This window comes from Urocitellus parryii, chromosome 4 (genome assembly GCF_045843805.1).
Source record: "Urocitellus parryii isolate mUroPar1 chromosome 4, mUroPar1.hap1, whole genome shotgun sequence".
NCBI lineage: Eukaryota > Metazoa > Chordata > Mammalia > Rodentia > Sciuridae > Urocitellus > Urocitellus parryii.
This window is the reverse complement of record NC_135534.1, coordinates 104,078,864-104,099,672: the sequence shown is the minus strand read 5'-3', so window position 1 is coordinate 104,099,672 and position 20,809 is coordinate 104,078,864. Positions and strand designations below refer to the sequence as shown.

Sequence of the window (20,809 nt, the reverse complement as noted above, 5' to 3'; positions counted from 1 at the left end):
CTCTTGAAATTCCTACTGTCACTGGACCCAGATTCTGTGATAAGACCAATTTGTTAGTTTTTCCGTAGGCCTCTGTCCAGAAAGATGTCCTTCCTTTCCCAAATAGTAAAGAGGTATCTAGACTCATTTAAGCCTGTGACTTGCAGTGAAATGGAGCAGACACCAGTGAATAAATAGTTTCAACAAGGAAACTTCTTGCTTAGTGAGGTGCTGTCCCACAGCTCCCTACCTCTGCTGATGCCCTGGAATCCCCAAGCCAAGAACATCCCTGAAGAGTCCTAGGGCTACATAAGCCAATAGGCCCCCATCAAAGAACAAGAAGCCAAGGCTCCTGATTCCCAGCCCTGCATCACACAGTTCTCAGCTGAAGAAGTCCAGGCACCTCTGAGCTCTTAGCTGCAGTTTTCTGACAGGCACAATGGTAAGGAGAAGCTATAGTGTCCAGCCTCATGGGGACATACGTTAACTGTGGAAGTGCTTTGGCCACAAAAGAACTGTGCAGATATTAAATATTAGGTTTAACCATAATAATTTCAGTAATAAACCAAGAGAAGGATAAAACAGTAGCAGATAGCTTGGAGTCCAATTGATAAGCTTCTCAGACCCCCCACATGCTGGCTGGGATGAAATCAACCCCCATCCTAAGAAAGGAACATCTCTTGGCTTGAGATCCAGTGGCTGCCCACACTGGGTGGGAAGTCAGTTTCCCACCCTCTCTGTAAACCACAGACAGCTGGAATGGCCAATAGCCAGACATCAGGAGTAGCTTCTGTCCTGGAGATCTGGGCACCTGCAAGCAAGGCCAAAGACAGAACTGTGGGATTCCCTGCCTTCCCGACTTCTGCTGTTAGAAGCTGAGGTCCTGGGCTATTCTGTGGCAATGCAAGTGTGTTTGTGGCAATAGGGGATGGAATCCAGGACCCGGGATTCTGGGATGTGAATAGTTACTATTTATTGAGTGCTAGTGACCTTAACAGTTTCACATAGTGCTCACATTTCATGCTTATGAACAACACAAATTTATTATTTTACAAATCTGGAGGTCAGAAGTCCCAAAGGGGTCACACTAGGCTAAATTCATGGTGTCCCTGGTATTGTGCTCCTTCTGGAGTCTCTAGGGGAAAATCTGTCCCTTCACCTCTTTTAGGGAAGGGCTGCCTGCATCTCTTGGCTCATCCTTCCAGTGTTCACGTTGCTCCAACCTCCGCTTCCATCCTCATATCTCGGACTCTGCCACTGACTCTGCCGCCTCCCTCTGGATATTGAAGGACGATTGTGATTACCCTGGGCCATCCATAATCACACTTGCAAAACCCCTTTTGCTATGCCCGATCAGTCACGGATTCCAGAGAGGAGGACACGCACATCTTTGGAGGACCATTATTCTGCCTACCATGCACACTGTGACCCCTGTTATAACTTTAATCAGAGATGGCATGTTCTATCATTATCTTCATTTAGCAGATAAGAACCTGAGATGTGGGAAGGTTATGTAACTTGTCCAGGGTCATATGACTAATAAGTGTCAGAGCCAGGATTCAAACCTAAGGTCTCTGGTTCCAAAGGCTTCTAAGAGACAAAAGGCAGGATATCAGCTGGGGCTGGAGTGGGAGAGGCCTGGATCTCAGCCACTCCCAGGTCTGACAGAAACACAAGCTGATTTCTAGAGAGTTGGGGAGTTTCCTGGGGTGATGGTATAGGGTGCATACCTGCCCTGGAACCTAAGTCCAGAGACATGGGTGCTAAGTCCAGCCCTGCCTTTAACTCTTGGAGAGATGAGATGTTGATTCCTTCCACTGGTTTCAGTTCCACATCTGGAAGGTGACAGGGTGGGGAGAGGCTGGAGTAGTTGGTTTCAAAGTTCCTCTCAGCTTGGACTTTCACAGGCTGCATGACCTGGGCTTTCCTAGCGAAACTTTGCAAGATGGTGCTGCAAACACCAACCGACACAGGACACCTTCCACCTATAGCCTCTCTCAGGGGCCTCAGCTCCCTGGACATTTCTTGAGCTCATCCTGCAGATAGGAAACTGAAGCTCAGAGAGGTTATATAACTGGCTTACATTCCTCCTTCAGCAAGATGCAGACAAAATGAAACAAAAAGAAAACAGGTCTCCCTCTGCTTCCACCTCCAAGAGTCCTTCCTCTACACAGGGCATTCTCAGATCTGATAGCCACTCTCATTTGTGTGTGATCAAATGAAAACACAAACAATGTAAAGGTACATGTGTGAATGACTGAAATTCTACACTTGAATTCTGAGATTATGCTTTTTGGGTGATAAAAAGTCTGTTTTGAAGTGATGGTAGATGGTGAAGTTGGCTTTGAAAAGAAGGCAAGGGTAATATCTTTTAATGACAAAATGAATAGTTGGCAACTTCATGTTGGTATCTAGCATTTATTTATTTATTTAATTTATTTTTTTTTAAAGAGAGAGTGAGAGAGGAGAGAGAGAGAGAAAGAGAGAGAGAGAATTTTTTAATATTTATTTTTTAGTTCTCGGTGGACACAACATCTTTGTCGGTATTTGGTGCTGAGGATCGAACCCGGGCCGCACGCATGCCAGGCGAGCGCGCTACCGCTTGGGCCACATCCCCAGCCCCTAGCATTTATTTTGATATGTCAGAGGACTCTGAAATCTCCATCTGGGGCCCTGAGCATCCTCCTCCCACAATTCCTTAGTGCCACAGATTCCCTTGGATTTGGGGTTTAGGAAGCCTGTGGAGGGTGAAGAGAAGTATGTGGCACCCTGGGAACTAAAAAGAGGGAACCAGGGTTGGTGGCAGGAGAGGCAGGAGCAGTGCAGACAGATGTGTGAACCAATCCTTGAAATGCAAGAAGACTGTGTGTGTGGGGGGGAGATCTCCTGAGGGGAGGAGTCCCAGGTCCCTTCCCCTCTCTCCCTGCTACAGGCACAATGCACAGTAACATGCACACACTCCCACACTGGGAGGGGAAGGGCATGATGGATGCTGCTGCCCCGAACCTGGGGACCCACAAGCCTACAGCCACCCTCATCCTGTCCCTGCCTGAACCCTTGACCTCTGTCCTGCAGCCCCCGCAGCTTCCTGTTTGCCCACTCTATTTGCCTGGCTCCTGGGCAGAGCTGATCCTTGAACTCTAAGTTCCACATCGCCAGAACCAGTGAGCAGGGACAGGGCCTGGCTGGGCTTATCTGTTTTCCAGCCCAGCCCCTACCTGGAGGCATAAATAGACCAGGGAGAGCTAGACAGTCAGAGACTGCTGGAGAGTTCCTGGAGGTAAGTGCGGGTGCCTGCCCCAGACTACTCTGGCTCCCCAGCTCTAGGTGTTGTGCAGGACCTGGGTACCCGGGGCTTTCTTCACTTTAGGCTCCTCCTCCTCCCCTGGCTGACTACATGGGGGAACACGGGACTCCTTCACACAAAAGGCCCCCTCAGCCAGGCCCCTCTTCTCCTCCAGGTTCCCACACCCTGCAGGATGAAAGCAGTGGTGCTGACTGTGGCCGTGCTCTTCCTGACGGGTAGGTGCCCCGAGCCTAGGGAGATTGGGGATTCTCCCTAAGTCCAGTGGCCCACCATCCTGGATGCAGTGGAATTTCTCACTTGCCCCTCTCCCACCCTATGCCTGGCTTTTCAGCCCAGCTCCCAACCCAGAGCTGCCTGACCAGGGTGTCCCTTCACCTCCAGGGAGCCAGGCTCGGCATTTCTGGCAGCGAGATGAACCCCAGTCCTCATGGGATCGAATAAAGGATTTCGCCACTGTGTACTTGGATGCAGTCAAAGACAGCGGCAGAGATTATGTGACCCAATTTGAAACCTCTGCTTTGGGAAAACAGCTAAAGTAAGGACCCAGCCTGGGGGTTGGGGCAGGGGAAAGTAATGGAGTCCTGGGGGCAGAGAGGCCTATGGAAAGATGTTGTGGTCAGACATCCTCACCTGCTGTTTGATGAGCTGGCCCCACGGCAGGTCTTTTGTGGAGAAATAAGAATGAGATCCCCAGGCAGGGTCACAGTCTCCCAGCAAGGGCCCACCTAATCAGCAACCGAACCACATTTCACCTGTGAATGTAGCCAGCCCCTTCCCCTCCTAACTTCCAGTGCTTTAGATATAAGACCTTCCTTCAACACCCATGCCAACCCCGGTTGTTTCCCACTAGTTCCTCCTTGTGCCTCAGGCCATCTGTACAATACGACTTGGTGGGTGGCATTCAGGATGGTGGAATCAGTGCGTGGGAAAACTAGGACCACAGCTATTGCACGTTCAGGGACAGGTGATGATCAGAGCCCACCCCAGGTAACCTGGGGCGCTGAGCTTGCAGATCCAGGGCAGTCCAGGCTGCCCAGGAAGCCACTCCTCAGCCCCTCTCTCTTCCACATCAGCCTGAAGCTTCTGGACAACTGGGACACCCTGAGCTCCACTGTCAGTAAGCTGCGCGAACAGATTGGCCCAGTGTCTCAGGAGTTCTGGGATAAACTGGAAAAAGACACCGTGTCGCTAAGGCAGGAGATGAACAAGGATCTGGAGGAGGTGAAGCGGAAGGTGCAGCCCTACCTAGATGAGTTCCAGAAGAGGTGGCAAGAAGACGTGGAGCGCTACCGCCAGCAGGTGGAGCCGCTGAGCACAGAGCTGCGCGAGGGCGCGCGCCAGAAGCTGCAGGAGCTGCATGAGAAGCTGAGCCCACTGGGCCAGGAGCTGCGTGACCGCGCACGCACCCACGTGGACGCGCTGCGCACGCATCTGGCGCCCTACAGCGATGAGCTTCGCCAACGCCTGGCCGCGCGCCTCGAGGCGCTGAAGGAGGGCTCCTCCCTCGCCGAATATCAGGCCAAGGCCACCGAGCACCTGAGCGCGCTCAGCGAGAAGGCCAAGCCCGCGCTGGAGGACCTCCGCCAGGGCCTGATGCCGGTGCTGGAAAACCTCAAGTTGAGCTTCTGGAGCGCCGTCGACGAGGCCACCAAGAAGCTGAACACCCAGTGAGGCGCCCGCAGCTACTGCTCCCCCATTCCAGCTTTCGGGTTCTTAGAATAAACGTTTCCAAAGTGGAAGCAGCTTCTTTCTTTTCGGGGGATGGAGGTGGGGTGCGGGACTCTTGAGAGCACTTCCAGGTTTGAAGAACTGGTGTGAGCCATTGGCGTTGGAGCAGAGACTTCAACAGTTCCGAACACAGCCTGGGCCTCTGCAGGGTCTTAGTCCATATTGGAAGACCTGATGGCGCCTGACTGGTTTGGAATGACAGTCAACTGAGTCCTTGTCTTAACAAGGCGCAGACAGAAAGGAGGTAATGGAGGGCCAGGCAAAGTGGCAGATAATCAAATGCCAGGAGACCTAAAGAGGCTCAAATGGAGGTGTTGCAGCCCTGCCTGCGGGGGTCCAGGAACAGGGCTGGGAGAAGAGGTTCCCCCTTCCCAGAGGTGTTCCCCTGTGGGAGCTGGACTGAAAAGGTGTTCACCTGAGCAGAGGGCAAGAGCCTTTTCTAGCTCTGTGGTTCAGCCTGGTGGGGTGGACCTCAAGGAGACATTGAAGGATTTGGGCAGGAAGTGCTTGGAGTTAGCCCTTTTCTCTTTTATTTACTCAAAAACCTCTTAAGCAAACACTTCCCTTTTCTTTTTGGCAAGGGCAGGACCCCCCCCCCCTCCCCGCTACTTTTCCCTTCCCAGAAACAGACACAGCTGTGGAAGCTGTCCTATCCTTGTGGCTCTGGGTGCTGTTGTTCCCTCTGGCCAGGCCAGAAACAACCACCACCTCTCCCAGGTAATTTGCATATTTTTATTCCCAAGATGGCTTCATCTCCATCATCTCATTGCATCCTTTCCCAGATCCTGAACAGATTGTCATTAGATTCATGTCACCATGGTGAGGCTGAAGCTTGGACTTTTGAAGTCACTCACTGAGGCAGGATGGGCTAGGTTGCTCATTTTAGATCCATCTGCCTATTGGCATCTGTGATTATTTAAGGAAAAAAAAAAAAAGCACTGTGGCCAGGCACTCAAGTTCGTATGAGTCTGTATACATACATGCACATGCTCACATTGACATCCCGCCACCCTCTTCATGCTCATCTCTGTATGGCCCCATGGGCATGCATGTGTTTTCACAGATCGGGGTAGCACTTCCCTGGAGCCTCCCCCTCTGTTCCCTCACCCCTGCAGCAGGGCTTTTGCCCTATGGTACAGGCCTCTAGATTTATTTTTATTTTATTTATTTGTTTGTTTGTTTGTTTGTTCATCACTGGGGATTGAATCCAGGAGTGCTTTACCACTGAGTTAATCCCCAGTCCTTTTTATTTTTTGTTTTGAGATAGTAGTCTCACTAAGTTGCCCAAGCTGGCCTTGAACTTGCCATTCTCCTGACTTAGTCCCCCAGGTTTCTGGGATTATAGACATGTGCCACTACACCCAGCTCAGGTGCCCGGATATTCTATTCCTTCATGACCAGTGTAGCTTAATGAATTCTTAGATAACAGAGTGGGCTTTTTAGATTCTAATCATCCGGAGCTGCATTTGGATGGGAACATTTCTCAGGTGTAGGCACTGAGGTTCCTGGATATAGTTGGGCAAGAAGAGAAAGCCAGGTGAATTTCCAGAGAGAAAACAGTCTCTAGTTGGAGCTGTTTGCATTGATGGCACCAAGATCTGTAAGGAGCCCATGCAATACCTGGCAGAGGAGTACCACAGCTTTTCTCTATGCCAACTGAGCAGAATATGGACAGCTGGCCCAAGCTCAAGGTCTGGCCCTGGCATTTGTTAAGGGGCAAGTGCCTTTACCTCTCTGAACCTTGGCCTTTTATCTGTACAGTGGGGGCCTGATCTGTGGTCCCAGATCTCTCTCATGTGAACATCTGTTGGGGCTGGGGGACACAAGGAACAGCCCCTGTTGGAGGTGACCTTGTGTTCCTTCTTGGTTCTGGTCCTAGGGGGCCAATCAGTTCAGCTGTAACAATGACAACCATTTACTAGGCATTTCTGATGTGCAGGTGCTATGCCAAATGCTTTCAAACAATGTTTCATTTCATTTTCACAATAAATCAACAATGGAGGGGTATTTATTGTACCCATTTTACTGATAAGAAAGTGAAGCTGATATGAAGTAGTGGAGCCAGTACTAGAGCCAGTTATTTCTTACTCCAGCCACTACCCCCATCCCACCTCCTTCCCTTAAGTGTGTTTCAGAAGACCAGGTGGCCCTGACAGTGGAAGTCACCTCCAAATTCTGGGGAACACACACCATTTCAACTCTGATGATGACATAAAAGTGTCAGCTGGGCATAGAGCACACATTCAAGTCATGCTGTGGAGCACTTGACAGTGATTACAGAATTGTCAACTCTATTCTCCTATTTGATCTTCCATACAGGAAGATCATCTTCCAGGCAGACCCCGGCGGGTGAGTAGGACTATTCCTACCTCTCAGGTGAAGAAACTCAGGGCAGGGGGCACTGGCCCCCAGGCCCACCCACAAGAGAGCCCCAACTCATTCCAATGCCCGAACATGCATGGCACACAAGGGATATCCCACTCTCGGCAGCGTCTAGTTCAACTTTATTGGGAGGTGGCATGCCTGGGTGGGGCCAGGGGGTGGGAGAATACTACCCCTTTAAAGCAACCTTCAGGGGCAGCCCAGGAGGCTGCAGAACCCAGGGAACTGGCAGGATGGATGAAGAGGCGGGCATGGAGCAGGAGATCTCAGAAGGCCTCAAAGGACGGAGTCGGGCTGGCGTCGGGGGTGGACTCCCAGAACCCGGAGAACTTGTCTGTAAATGAGCTCCAGTAGTCTTTCAAAGAGTTAATGCCACCGTTCATCCAGCCCCTAGGGGTAAATCATTACGAAGGAAAGAGACCTGAGAGCTCTTTCATAGGCTATAGGACCCCCCCCCACACACACACACACATCCCCGTTGGCTGTCCCGGCTACCTACTCTCCTTTACCCAGCAACACCCCTGGGACCACATACAGTTGCCATCCCAAGAAGAAGAGATGCAAGGCCCAAGTCAGACCCCACAGTTTCCCAGGTTGGAGCATGCTGCCCCTCACCCCATTGCAAACCCTAGGGACAAGTCTTGGATGGGGAGATGTGTAAAGTCAGGGGTGCTGTTGTATTTCATGCAAATGGTGTCCCCAGGACCCATACAAGCTAGTGGCTCTGAGCGGGTAGGCAGAAGGAGGCAGCCTCTCATTAGATAAATCACTGGAGGATTAATTAGCTGTGTAATTTGGGCCAGGTCACCTAACCTCTCTGAACCCAAATTGTCTTATCTGCAAAGTAGGGGACTAATACCCACTCCACAGCTGAAGCTGAGGACTAAGAACTTTTGCAAATGTCTCTGCTACACAAATGTGGCCAAAGCCAGCAGAGTGCAGGCTGACTGAGGAGGAGCTGAGGACTCATAGGTGGGGCAGACTGCAAGAACAAGGGCAGACTTCTGCTCCCAGACAGACACTGGCCCCAAGGCTTGGAACAGCAGGAGTACATCCTGACACCCCAGGCCGGAGATGGCTCAGGTGCAGCTTCCTCTAGCCCAAGGATAATCAAGAAAAGGAAAGTAGACGTGAGGGCTAAAATGGGCCACCTAGGGCTGCACTGGGAGAAAGAAAGGAGACAGAGGAAGAGAGTCTCACTCCCGTCATCTCTCCCACAGCCGCCTGCAAAGGCCCTGTGAGGGACCAGGGAGGCTCAGTCAGAGAGGCTCAGAGAGGTGGAGGCTCAGGAAAGCTGGAGAACCACAGTACTATCACCAGAGCCCCTGCCAGGACAGGGCCAGGTGGGGATGAGGGAGAGAGGGCCAGGGGTGGGAGGAGAGCCAGTGCGTGTACCTGGCCCGCTGGGCCATCTCAGAGTCCTGCACTTTGGTCAGTGCATCCTGGGCGGTCCTGGTGGCGCGGTCCATGTAGCCCTGCATGAAGCTGAGGAGGGAGGCATCCTCGGCTTCAGTCGCTCCTGCCGGGAGAACAGGACTGGGCAGAGGCAGCTCAGCCTCCAGGGCTGGCTCCTGGCTCCTGTGTGCTCACCGCCCACGAGGGCTCAGGATACCCAAGCCACCTCCCACCCTGCTCCAGGCCCAGTCCCCTCAAGGTGCTTACGGGCAGAGGCCAGGAGTGCCAAGAGGGTCACAACAAGGAGCACCCGGGGCTGCATGGCGCCTCTGTTCCTGTAGGGAAGTATCCTGTGAGGGGCACCTCTGGATCCTCCCTGGACATGGCATGGCCACTGAGGTGTGACCTGAGCCAGTCAGCAGGAGAAGCACCTACTCCTGGGCCAATATGGACTCCGACGTGGGACTCTGGAGACCTAGGCCCTGGGGGGTGGGACGGCTGGTGGGATGCTGGAGAACTCCACTCTCCAGAACGGGGATCAGGACACCTGGGGCCTGACTGCTAATATGCTGAGTGACTAGGGGAAGATTGCTGTCCCGCTGCAGGCCTCAGACTTCCTGTCTGGGGAGGACTGGTAGGGAAAGGTTTCTTCCAGGCCTAAGTGTGCAAAGTGAGGGACAAGTGTGCAGACTGGTAGCCAGCTCCAGCTGCAGCTCTGCCACCACCCTGTGAGAGGCTTTGGGCAAGTGACCTCCCCTTTCTGAGCCTCCGTCTTCCCGAAGGCACAACGAGGGTAGGGGACTCCTGGACCCCTGAGGCTTCCCAGGCTCTGGCAGGCTGCTCTCCAGGCCAATGCTGGGGGCATGGAGCCTCCTCCAGCCCTCTCTATCCTCTTCCCGCCCTGGCCTCCTCCCCAGAGGTATTACCTGGAGGAGCTGCTTCTAGGGATGAACTGAGCAGACAAGCGAGAGGGTTCTGACCTGTTTTATATTGTCAGGACAGGTGAGCAGTCACCGAGGGCCTAATGAGCTGAGCAAAGGTCACCTGCTGACCAGGGCCTGAGGCAGGGAGGCCAGCTGCAGCCAGCTGCCAGGAGAGTTGAGAAATCCCTTGGAGGTTGCACCCATGCTGTTCTGTCACACAGCAGCAAGCCTGCTCAGCCCCAGGTGGGCCTGGGGAGACCTCATTCCCTCCCACAGGCTAACTCCCCAGGGAGAGGCTGGGCAGAAGGGACAGAGCTAAGGTTAAGGGGACAAGCCAGGGGCGTTGGGGCCATCTCAACCCTTCACTCTATCCCTCCCTCCTCCAAGTCCTGACAACAGCTGGAGCGGGGTGTGGGGGCGCGATGGGGGTTGCTTCTTTGGACTTGGGAGCCAAATGGGTTGGGATGGCGGTGTCTGAAGGGAAGACGCCGAAGAGCAAGTGGCAGGGCCTGTGTGGGAGGCTGAGTTCCCCAGCCCCCAGCCCAGCACCTCCCCAAGGGGCTTCCACCTCTTGCTGTTCTCCCAGCAGCCTCCATGGCTGAGCCCGAGCAGGAGTTGGTGGGAGAGGGCCAAAGCCTGCCCTGAGCCCAAGGCCTCTGCCCCTCCCTCCTCCCATGCTCCTCACCTTGCCCTCTGGACCCACTGGTAACACCCCCTGGGACAGAAACAGCAATCATGGCTGGGGCCCTTCCAAGCCAGGCAGCTGGGACCAATGCTCTCCCCTGGGCTTCAGGCTCTTGAGTCCCCTGGCCATGTGGCATCTGGGAGGAATAAGGGATGGGGAGCCCCATTAGCAAGGGAAAGGGAGGGCACGGAGGGCTGTATGGAGCTGTCCAGGAGAGGACTCATGTTTCAGGGCTGTGGCCAGGATGACAGCATCAGGGGACATTGTCTTCTGGATGCTAGGTCTTTGGAGCCAAAAAATTCCAGGTTTAAATGATGCCTTGGGCACTGACTTATATAACCCAGTGCTAGATCTAACATCTCGAAATCCCAGTTTTCTACTCTGTAAAACAGGGATAGAATCTGGATTTCCCAGAGTTGTGAAGAGAAGCTAATGAGCACGTGCAAAGCAGCTGGTCTGTGGAGGGGGCTCCACAAACCTCTGTCCTCCCTCCCAAACACTGCGTCCTTCCCCAGACAGTCCAGTCTGAAGGCAGGAGGCATAGAGTAGAAATAGGGCCTGCTTTAGATAGGCAGCCATCCTCTGAGGAGGAAGTAACTTGCCCCATAGAGCAAAATCAGAGGCCTGAGGAACTGGCCCGTCCTACCCTCAGAACCCTTTACCTATGGCTGCAACTTGAAATTCTGCTAGGAGAGATTCATTTATTTAAGACTCTGTATTCTGCTACCATGCAAATATTCAGAATCCTGATAATTAGGCATTGACTCCATTTTATTTATTTTCATTTGTTGTTTTTTTTTTACATTTATTTTTTAGTTGTAGTTGGACACAATATCTTTTTTTTTATTTACTTATTTTTATGTGGTGCTGAGGATCGAACCCAGGGCCTCGTACGTTTGTTCTAGGTGAGCGCTGTACTGCTGAGCCCCAGCCCCAGCCCCTTGACTCCATTTTGTAGGTAAGAAACCTAAGGCTCAAAGGGGTATAGACCCACGCATAGGCACCTGGCCTAGCAGTGGCAGGACAGGGAACTAGAAGCCAAGTCTTTCTTCCAACATGACTTCAGTCTGGCTGGTCCTAGGTGATCTGGAGAGATGAGACCCTGAGTGACTTAGTGGTCACCCACAGATCTGAGCAGAACTTGGGGACAGAGTGGGGAGGGAAAGAAGGTGATTAGAGGTCGCTGAGGGATCTGAGTATTAGGGAGGGCAGAGGGACTGCTGTGCCCACTGTCCTCTTCTGTCCCAGCCTGTTCCTTACCTTGGTAAAGATCTGATATAGTGGGTATCAGATCTCAGGGCCACTGAGCCCAGGGAAGTCAGAAGATGTGGGCAGAGAGGCCCTGCTGGTTGGTGCTGAGTTGGATGGAGAACCAGTTGCCCCATTTAGCAGGATGCAGAATGAGGCCTGGGACCTGATCTCTTTCAGTGGGTCCTGTGCCCTTCAATGGGTCCAATCTGGGCCTCAGTGGTAACCTCTTGATGGCAAACTTAAGCTGCCTACCTCTCATGCCTCCCTGGGAAAGAGGAGACTGTTCTTGGCCCAGGGTCCAGAGAGAAGCTGGAGGCAGGTGGAGAAAAGGAGGGGCTTGACCAGCTGAGATGCTCCTCTGGAGCTGGGATGACCGTCTCCACTTCTGCTTGGGTCCAGGGGAGGCTAGTGCAGGGGCCCCTGGGATCCGTGTCCCTGCTGCCAGGCTGGGCTGTGCAGCCTGATTCTGCCCTGTCAGCCAGAAGCCCTCCACAGACCTCTCTGCTGAGAGTCTTCCCCGTACCCCACGCAGATTCTTCTTGTGACAACAGAGCTCTCCCTCCTTAGTTCTGCCCTGGAAGGAGGAGGGGTGGCCTAAAGCAGACATGGGGACACATATTCAAGTGACTTGAGGGCCCCTAGCAGAGCCTGTCCCTGACTGGGCCTGGGCTGCCTGCTCCCGATTCTGACCTCTGGACTGGGCCCTGCTGCATTCCCAGGTGACAAGAGGTGACTGTATATAATGCCCAACTGTCAGTCAGTCTCATTGCTGCCCCAGCCATGAGGACCATCTAAGCACAGACAAGACAAGCACACTAAAGCTCAGAGAGGGACTTTAGTCCCCAAAAGATACCAGCCCTGGGTGGTGCCTGATGGACTGACTCACAGGCCCAGGCCTGCCTGTTCTATCCACCAGCAGCCTGGGCATGGCACGGGGCTCTCCTTTTCTTCCCACCACCAACGCAAATCATCTCTGGATGGACACAAACATGGTCACAGACACTGGGAAGTAAACATGAGCATTCCTAGTGTCACCACAGCATGCTGGGAGGCAGCAGGTCCCTGTCCCATGGTGTGGATGCACATCCAGCCGAGCCAGTCCCCTAGCTCTGGGCCCAAGTTTTGTGCCCACAGATGATTCAGAGATGGGCACACTTCTGAGAATCTGTCCATATCCTGGCAGGTGCCCCTGAACACCCCCAGCCAGACAGACATTCCTAGTGTGGGTTCACCTGGGCAAAAGGTGAGACAGAAGCACCTGTGGACCTGTCCCACACTGGTGGCACCTGCTGCTTGGACTCTGGGTCCAGGAGGTCAGACTGCGGCTGAGGTGTCTTTCATGATTCATTGCCCTCCTCAACTCTTGCACAGGGGGAGGAACGGGGGTTCTGAGTACTGATCTTTGTACCTACTCCAGGCTGGACTGTGCCTGATTCAGCCTCAGGCCTCGGTCCATTAGGTTAATGTTATAGGAAGCCTTTTAGGGGTAAAACACAGCTAACATTTAATGAGTACCTACCATGCACCAGGTGTTGTTGTAAGCATTACACAGATTATCTCACTGAATCTCACAACCTAGGAGGAAGGTACTATGATTATATCTCATGGAGGCAACTGAATTCAGAAAGGTTGTGAGACTTGCCCAAGGCCACACAGATGGTCTGTGGTGGAGCCCATACACAAAGTGTGGGAGCCCGACTCCAGAGTGTGAACTCAACAACTACTGACAGAGCCGAGGCTGCTCCAGAAGGGAGTGAGCTCCCAGACATGAGAGGCAACCATGGTAATGTACAGAGTACCGCAGGGGAATGGGGACCCGGCAGAAGGAACACTGCCATCAGGGGCCTTTTAGCTCTTTTCAACCCCATGAGACACCAAGCCCTTTCTAGAATATTAAAAAAAAAAAAATTGAAGATGTGGTAAATCAGACTTGGCACATTCGTGGTCTACTCTTGTTGCTCTTGGTTTACAAATAATCAGAGCCCACCTATGTGCCCCAGCCTCCACTTGTGGGCAGCAGCCGGCAATGCAATACAATGAGTGTCATCACATAATCACGGGGGTGGGGGGGTGGATGAGCACTAACACAAAGGCCCGTGCTTTCAGATGAAGAAGAATGCCGAGGAGCTCAAGGCCAAGATTGCTGCCAGATGTCTTTCTGTGATTGTGCAGAAAAATTGCAAGAGATCCACGTAAAAGACCTCCTAGCAGCAGCAGCGGCACCTCTATCTTGGATGGGAGGGTCCTCAAGCCTCAGTTGCTGCAATTCTTCACAAACTGAATGCTCCTGCCCGGGGCGTGTGGCTGGAGGTGCAGTGGGCAGCAATCAGGCCTCGGGATGTCAGGATGGCCCTGCTCTTCATCATCCTGCCTCTAGCCCACCTGATGACCTTTGGAGGGTGAGGTCTCGCTCTGCCACTCTCTTTAGAGGAGTGAACCTTCCAATGCACTCCCCCTTTGGTCCAAATCAGGAAAACAATATTAGTATTAATAATAACAACTAGCTGTCAGCGCTTTCTCTCTACCAACCAGCACCCACTTCACAAGCACCATCTCATTTAATATACTGAACAACCGAGGCTCAGGACTTTGAATAAGTAGGCTAAGGTGGCACAGCTTGGCAGTGGTGGGGCATGAAGTGAACTTATACAATTTACCCCGCTCAGTACAGGGACCTGCCCACTCCACCTGCCTGCCCAAAGGCTGTTGTGGCACCTCCTCCTTGAAGGACCTGGACAACAGACCTAGATCTTAGCTCCCTGCGCTGTCTCCAGCCCTGCATGGGCTCTGTCCAGAGTGTGGTCCTCTGAGATGGAGTCAGGGTTGGTGGCAGCTGTGGGGGTAGGGGGCTGTCTCTCCTGGGGCAGATAGAAAAGATGAGGACCTTTTTCCCCTAGCCTGGCTCAGAACCAGATCTGCCAGCAGGACCTCTGGGGCATCAGTCCTGGCTCAGGGGCTCCCTTAGGCCACATTTCTCCCATAGCTTCTGGCTCTCCTCCTGCCCTTCCGCACTGGGTGGGGCCCAGCTCAGCCCAGCTTCTTCCCACCGCTGCCTAAGCCCTGGTCTGTTGTCAGCTTCCACGTAGTCTTAGGGTCACTAAAGTCCAAGAGGCCTCCTAGGAATGTGTCACCTTCCAGCGTGGAGTCACACTGGGGAGGGAGGGAGGGAGGGAGGGAGGGAGGGAACCTGGAGGGGCTTTAAATGCCTGGCAGGCTCTGAGCTTCAGTCAGTTCAGACACAGCCCAGGTGAGCTGTCTGAGGACCTTTCCTGCACTTCCCTCTGATTCCAGGAAGGATCTACTGCGACCGAGACTTCTCCAGCTCAGCGAGGAGCCCAGGATGTTCCTGAAGGCTGTGGTGCTGAGCCTGGCCCTGGTGGCCATCACCAGTGAGTAGAAGCTGCCTTTGGACAGGGCTCTCAGGCTGTGCTGGGAGTGGAGCATGGTGGAGAGGCCAGAGGGCACTTCAGAGTGCCTGTCAGTCCCCAGCTGGACATGGTGTCTGCCGGGCTGTCAAGCAGCTCTCTCACAGGAGAGCTGGCTGGTGCCAAGTGATGGGCCGACACACTGGCACTGGTGCTACTTAATGAGCCCAGAGAGGGAAAATGGTCTGGGCTCCCCCATCGTCATCCAGTCTGCAGCTCTGAACTCATGCAGAGGAGCCGGGAAAGAAATGGGTCCTCACAAATAGCTTTCCATTTGCTGCCAGGTGCCCAGGCTGAGGTCAGTGCTGACCAGGTGGCCACTGTGATGTGGGACTACTTCAGTCAGCTGAGCAATAATGCCAAGGAGGCCGTGGAACAGCTCCAAAAGTCAGAAGTCACCCAGCAGCTCAAGTAAGTGGGGTGCAACCTGCAGAGCAGGGCTTCTTAAAGACCACACCATGAGTTGGCAAGTCTGAGCTTAGACCCCAGCACACAGGAACCTCACTGCCCTGCCACTAACTCCCTGTGGGACTATGGACTCTCTGGACCTGGGATCCACAGGTGTAAAGGGGGATTGGGTCAAATAATTCTCAGGGTATCTTCCTGTATTCATGTTTGAGAGTTTAACAAATGGCCACAGTTTACCACTGAGGCTCATGGAAGAAAGGGAAGGAGGGAAAGGTCATGTGAGCACAGGCTCTCATGAAATCAGGAGAAGGCAAATGGGGTTGTTTGGGAAGCCTCTGGGCACATGCAAGGAAAATAGCATGAATGCTGCTAGAAGTCACTGGCAGCAGTTAAGAAAATTCTATTACGCAATGTGATCCTATATCACAGCATGCCAGGGCTGGCAGGGACCTCAAAGTCCAACCCTACTTCTCAGATAAGGAGGGAAAAGCAAACTTTCTGAGGTCACATGATAGTAGATAATGACACTCAAACTAAGTGGGAGATCCAGAGATACCAATTCAGTGTAACAACAGTCCATTGCATCTATTCCCTCAAATCATGGCTCCCTAGAGAGGTCACAAGGGAGAAGATGGGTGGACTCAGTACCCTGCAACACCCATCTGTCCTAGGCAGGGGTGTAGAAGAGAGTTTTATACAAATGGACAAGGTCCCCTGTCCCCATTTGAGGATTGAGCCCAGGCCTCACATGCTAGGCAAGTGCTCTACCACTGAGCTACACCCCCAGCGCTTTTTAAAGTTTTATTTTGAGACAGGGCCTCACTCACTAAGTCCCAGGCAAGCCTCCAACTTGTGACCCTCCTGTCTCAGCCTCCCGAGTGGCTGGATACAGGCATGGCCTGAAAAGTTCCTGGTATTTAATATCAAAAGTAACAATGGCCCTCTTGTGCCCTTTCCCTTCAGCACCCTCTTCCAGGACAAACTTGGGGACATGAACACATACGCAAGTGACCTGCAGAAGAAGCTGGTGCCCTTTGCCACGGAGCTTCATGAACGCCTGACCAAGGACTCAGAGAAGCTGAAGGAGGAGATTCGAAAGGAGTTGGAGGATCTGCGTGCCCGCCTGCTGCCCCACGCCAATGAGGTGAGCCAGAAGATCGGAGACAACGTGCGTGAGCTGCAGCAGCGCCTGGGGCCCTTCGCGCAGGAGCTGCACACCCAAGTCAACGCCCAGACCCAGCAGCTGCGCCAGCAGCTGACTCCCTATGTGCAGCGCATGGAGACCGTGCTGCGCGAGAATGTGGGCAACCTGCAGGCTTCCCTGACGCCCTATGCCGATGAGCTGAAGACCAAGATCAACAGCAATGTGGAGGAGCTCAAGGGGCGCCTCACACCCTACGCGGATGAGCTCAAGGTCAAGATCGACCAGAATGTGGAGGAGCTGCGCCGCAGCCTGGCCCCCTATGCACAGGATGTCCAGGAGAAGCTCAACCACCAGCTAGAGGGCCTGGCCTTTCAGATGAAGAAGAATGCCGAGGAGCTCAAGGCCAAGATTGCTGCCAATGCTGAAGACCTGCGGCAGAAGTTGACGCCTGTGGCGGAGGACGTGCAAAGCAAGCTGAAGGGCAACACTGAGGGGCTGCAGAAGTCCCTGGCGGAGCTGAGCGGCAGCCTGGACCGACAGGTGGAGGAGTTCCGGCGCAGCATGGAACCCTACGGAGAGGACTTCAACCGAGCTTTGGTGCAGCAGATGGAGCAGCTCAGGCAGAAGCTGGGTCCCTATGCGGGGGACGTGGAAGGCCACTTGAGCTTCTTGGAGAAGGACTTGAGGGACAAGGTCAATTCCTTCTTCAGCACCTTCAAGAAGGAGAGCCAGGACAAGCCCCTGGCCCTCCCCCTCCCGGAGCAGGAGCCAGAGCAGGAGCAGAATCAGCCCACCCCGGTGGAGGGCTGAGCTGCCTCTGGTGCCCCCAACCCACCTCCACAGACACCTGCCCTGCCCTACAACCTGTCTGTCATTCTGTCCCTAAGCATTTCTTGTATGAGCTTGAGGACACATGTCCTGTGGAAAGTGATGCCCCCTCTCACTATTCAATAAAATTGCTGAGAAGTTAGCCCCCTTTGGTTGCCATGTGACTCCTTGTGGATGGCCTGAGGTGGGAGGGAGACCACTGCTTGACAGAGCTTATTAGTGGCCTGACAGGAAGCTCTGGGGGACACCAAGTGCTGGGATGGTGAGACTTCAGGAGGGATGGCTGCTGTGGTGGAGAGGGGCGTGTGAGGAGTGCTGTAAGGAGAGGTGGGAAAACATGTCATACACTCTCCGAAGACAAAAGAAAGTCCTAAAGCCAACAGTTACTGAACATCCTCAGTGTACCAGTCATTGCTGTGGACAATGAACAGCTTTTTCGGTGCTGTGTTCCCAGCACTGGCTTTCACACTGAGAGGGACGCCTGGTAGTGCTCGCTGGCTTTGGAGAGCTTACTCTACAGTCCTGCCTTTTATGTTCTTGCCTTTAACTTATTTAAATAAAGTTTAGTTTAGCCTAGCCCACCCCACCCCATTATAAATGTGATTCGTGCTTGCTTGAGAATCTGTCAACCTGTGGCTAAACCCATGGTCTCCAGAGTTGAGAAGAGGATGCAGGAGAGTCCAAGGAGCAGGGGTGGAGCCGCACTGAGCCTTCAGCGTCCTGGGACACTTTATGCAGCAGCCTCTGGCCAAGTGACCTGCCTGTCTGGAGAAGAAGTTGTGGCCACTGGGGTGAAGGACAGAGAGCTCAGGGGGCCTGAGTGGTATCAGCACAGTCAGCTCTGGACAACTGCAGCCCCTGGGATAGGCCCCATCCTCACCCCCAAAGGCTCATACTTCCTCAAGGAGAGAGACTTAGGGATGAGCCAGTGGAAACTTGGCCCCTGAGGACTTGGCATCTTGGTTATTACCTTTGACCTAGTCTCAGTCTCACTTTCCCTCTTCTCCCCAGAGTGGGGACAGGGCCTTCAGGGCTGTCCTGGAAGAAGCCCTGAGCATGCTGCGCGGGGTACTCCTGGGGGTGTTCTGGGGCCTCCTCTTTCCCTCCCGAGGGTGGTGGCTGCAGAGGTTCTGGTCCTCGTACCAAATCAAGTGTCTGCCTCTTGGTAGGTACATATGCTTGGCACCAGGGTGTGAATTCTGGCTTTTTGGCTGCCTGCTGGGTGAACTGGGGCAGATAACTGAACTTCTCTTGGAAGGTAGGAATGATGATTTTCAGCTTGGAGAGTTGTTCTGAGGTGCTGATGAAGCAAGATCTGTTAAGCACCTAGCCCAATATTTGGTGCAGAGTAAACAGGCAATCATTGGTATCTATCTTGCTGCTGGAGCACAATAGAGGCCAGATCTATGTGATCTCCCCTTCCTGTGTACCTCCTTACCCCAGCTACAGGCCATGCTCTCTAACATGAGGCCACCAGGGCTGGCCAAGAGCAGACCCCCTGATTCTCTCTGACCTCAGCTGTTCTCACTCCCATACTCCAAGCCAGTAAGGTGGTACAATGTCCACCTCCACCCCTGACCACTAGCAAGGCAGAAACCTACCAGCAAGCACATCTGGACAAGCCCACCAGCACCTGGAAGTTTCCTGGATGTTTTTAGAGAAGGCAACACAATATTAGGGCACTAAAAAGAAGTGGGACAGAGGCTAGTTGGGTTTTTTGATAGGTCTGGAAGCTTCAGAGGTGCTCCCAGACCTCCTGTGAGGGCTACCTAACTGAACGCTGTCTCCAGGATACCTGGGGCTCCAGTGTGTCCCTAGCTTGGTTCTTGGTGTTCCTGGGTGGTACTCCTTCCTGTATCTTCCCCACTGCCCCAAGGTCTGTCCTGCATGCCTCTAAGGGTCCTGCCACAGTTCTGATCCACCTGGGTGGAACATGCTTATTCTCTCTTGCACCTGGATTTCTCGCCTGAGTGTAAGTCTCCCTGGTCACTGGCTTGGCCGCTGTCTCCTTGTAACAATATTGCTTTTGTCTGTTGTAATGGACTGAAGGTTGATACCTGTCCCACAAACTCACAAGTTGAAATCTCAGCTGCCAACATGATAATAAGAGGAGGAGGAGATTTCAGGAAGTGATTAGGTCATGAGAGCAGAGTCCTTATGAATGGGATTAGTCCCTTAAAATAGAGACCCCAGAGAGATCCCTATCCCTTCCACATTGAGGACATAGCTAAATGGCACTAGTGATGAACACAGAGGATGCCCTCATCAGACACCAAATTTGCTGAGGTCTTTATCTTAGACTTTCTAGCTTCTAGGACTGTGAGAAGGAAATGCCTGCTATTTATGAGCCACCCAGTTTATGGCATTTTGTTATAGCAGCCCACATGGACTCAGGCCACCGCCCAGCCTCTGAAGCACTCTTGCTTTGCATGGGGAATTTCCTTCTGATGAGTTGGGGTGAGGGGTTATTTTTGTTTTTGGTACCAGGGATTGAGCCCAGGGGCACTTAAACAGCCATATCCTGAGGGTCTTGTTAAGTTGCTTAGGGCCTTGCTAAGTTGCTGAGGCTGGCTTTGAACTTATGATTCTCTTGCCTTAGCCTCCCTGGCCAGCTGCTGGAATTACAGGTGAGCACTACCACACAGGGCTCTCTGCCACACAGGGCTCTCTGATGAGTATTGAGGGGACTCAGAGGATGCCTCCCATTATAGGCTCTAAAAGTGCCACTCTCTTGCATTCCAGCCTCTAGTGCCTTGAGTCAGTGACCCAGGGCCTCTAATCAGCAAATCAGATCTGATTGCCCCAAGCTGGTGTGAAAGCAGAGGTAGTGGAGAGGCTTTTCTGTTTGCAATCAGTTTGCAAACTTTCTTTTTTAAAATATTTATTATTTAGTTGTATTTGAATACAATATCTCTATTTATTTATTTATGTGGTTCTGAGGATTGAACCCAGGGCCTCTCATGTGCAAGGCGAGCGCCCTACCACTGAGCCACAACCCCAGCCTCACCCGTTTGCAAACTTTTTGTTTGCAGTTTGCAGCCAGGCTAGAGCCTCAGTCCACGGTTTGGTTTTAGAAGTGGCCACCAGGCGAGCTGAGCTGTCCTGTCCCTGTTGTGCCTGCAGAGCTGTTCTCAGTGGTTTAATTCTGGGAAGTGACTGTGGCCATGTTCCTCCCTTAGTTTCCCTTATTGTCTATTTTCCAAAACAAATGCTCCAGCTTTCCTGGAATTTTCTTGAAATTCCTAAAAATAGCTTGATAAATTCTGCTTCTATTTATACCTTCCAGAACAGGTATCTGTGGCTAGCACTTAAGAACATTCATTGACAGACTCCTTAGTCTTCAGGGAGATTTCC

General features: G+C 52.9%; 3 protein-coding genes across 3 annotated transcripts; 2 read left to right on the top strand and 1 right to left on the bottom strand.

Annotated features, from left to right (window-relative positions):
* The first annotated feature begins 3,219 nt into the window (after window positions 1-3,219).
* Window positions 3,220-5,025, top strand: Apoa1 (apolipoprotein A1). Its single transcript, XM_026396361.2, has 4 exons — window positions 3,220-3,259; window positions 3,441-3,501; window positions 3,668-3,821; window positions 4,360-5,025. Exons 2-4 carry the CDS (start codon window positions 3,459-3,461, stop codon window positions 4,955-4,957), a joined length of 795 nt encoding a protein of 264 aa, XP_026252146.1. The 5' UTR covers window positions 3,220-3,259; window positions 3,441-3,458; the 3' UTR covers window positions 4,958-5,025.
* A 2,477-nt stretch (window positions 5,026-7,502) lies between these two features.
* Window positions 7,503-9,799, bottom strand: Apoc3 (apolipoprotein C3). The gene is made up of 4 exons (XM_026396368.2): window positions 9,718-9,799; window positions 9,059-9,126; window positions 8,792-8,915; window positions 7,503-7,786 (listed from the first exon to the last, which is right to left on the bottom strand). The coding sequence occupies exons 2-4, from the start codon at window positions 9,111-9,113 to the stop codon at window positions 7,663-7,665; spliced, it is 303 nt and encodes a 100-aa protein (XP_026252153.1). The 5' UTR covers window positions 9,114-9,126; window positions 9,718-9,799; the 3' UTR covers window positions 7,503-7,662.
* Window positions 9,800-14,990: 5,191 nt separating this feature from the next.
* Apoa4 (apolipoprotein A4) lies at window positions 14,991-17,437 on the top strand. The gene is made up of 3 exons (XM_026396337.2): window positions 14,991-15,039; window positions 15,360-15,486; window positions 16,447-17,437. The coding sequence occupies exons 1-3, from the start codon at window positions 14,991-14,993 to the stop codon at window positions 17,435-17,437; spliced, it is 1,167 nt and encodes a 388-aa protein (XP_026252122.2).
* Window positions 17,438-20,809: the final 3,372 nt, after the last annotated feature.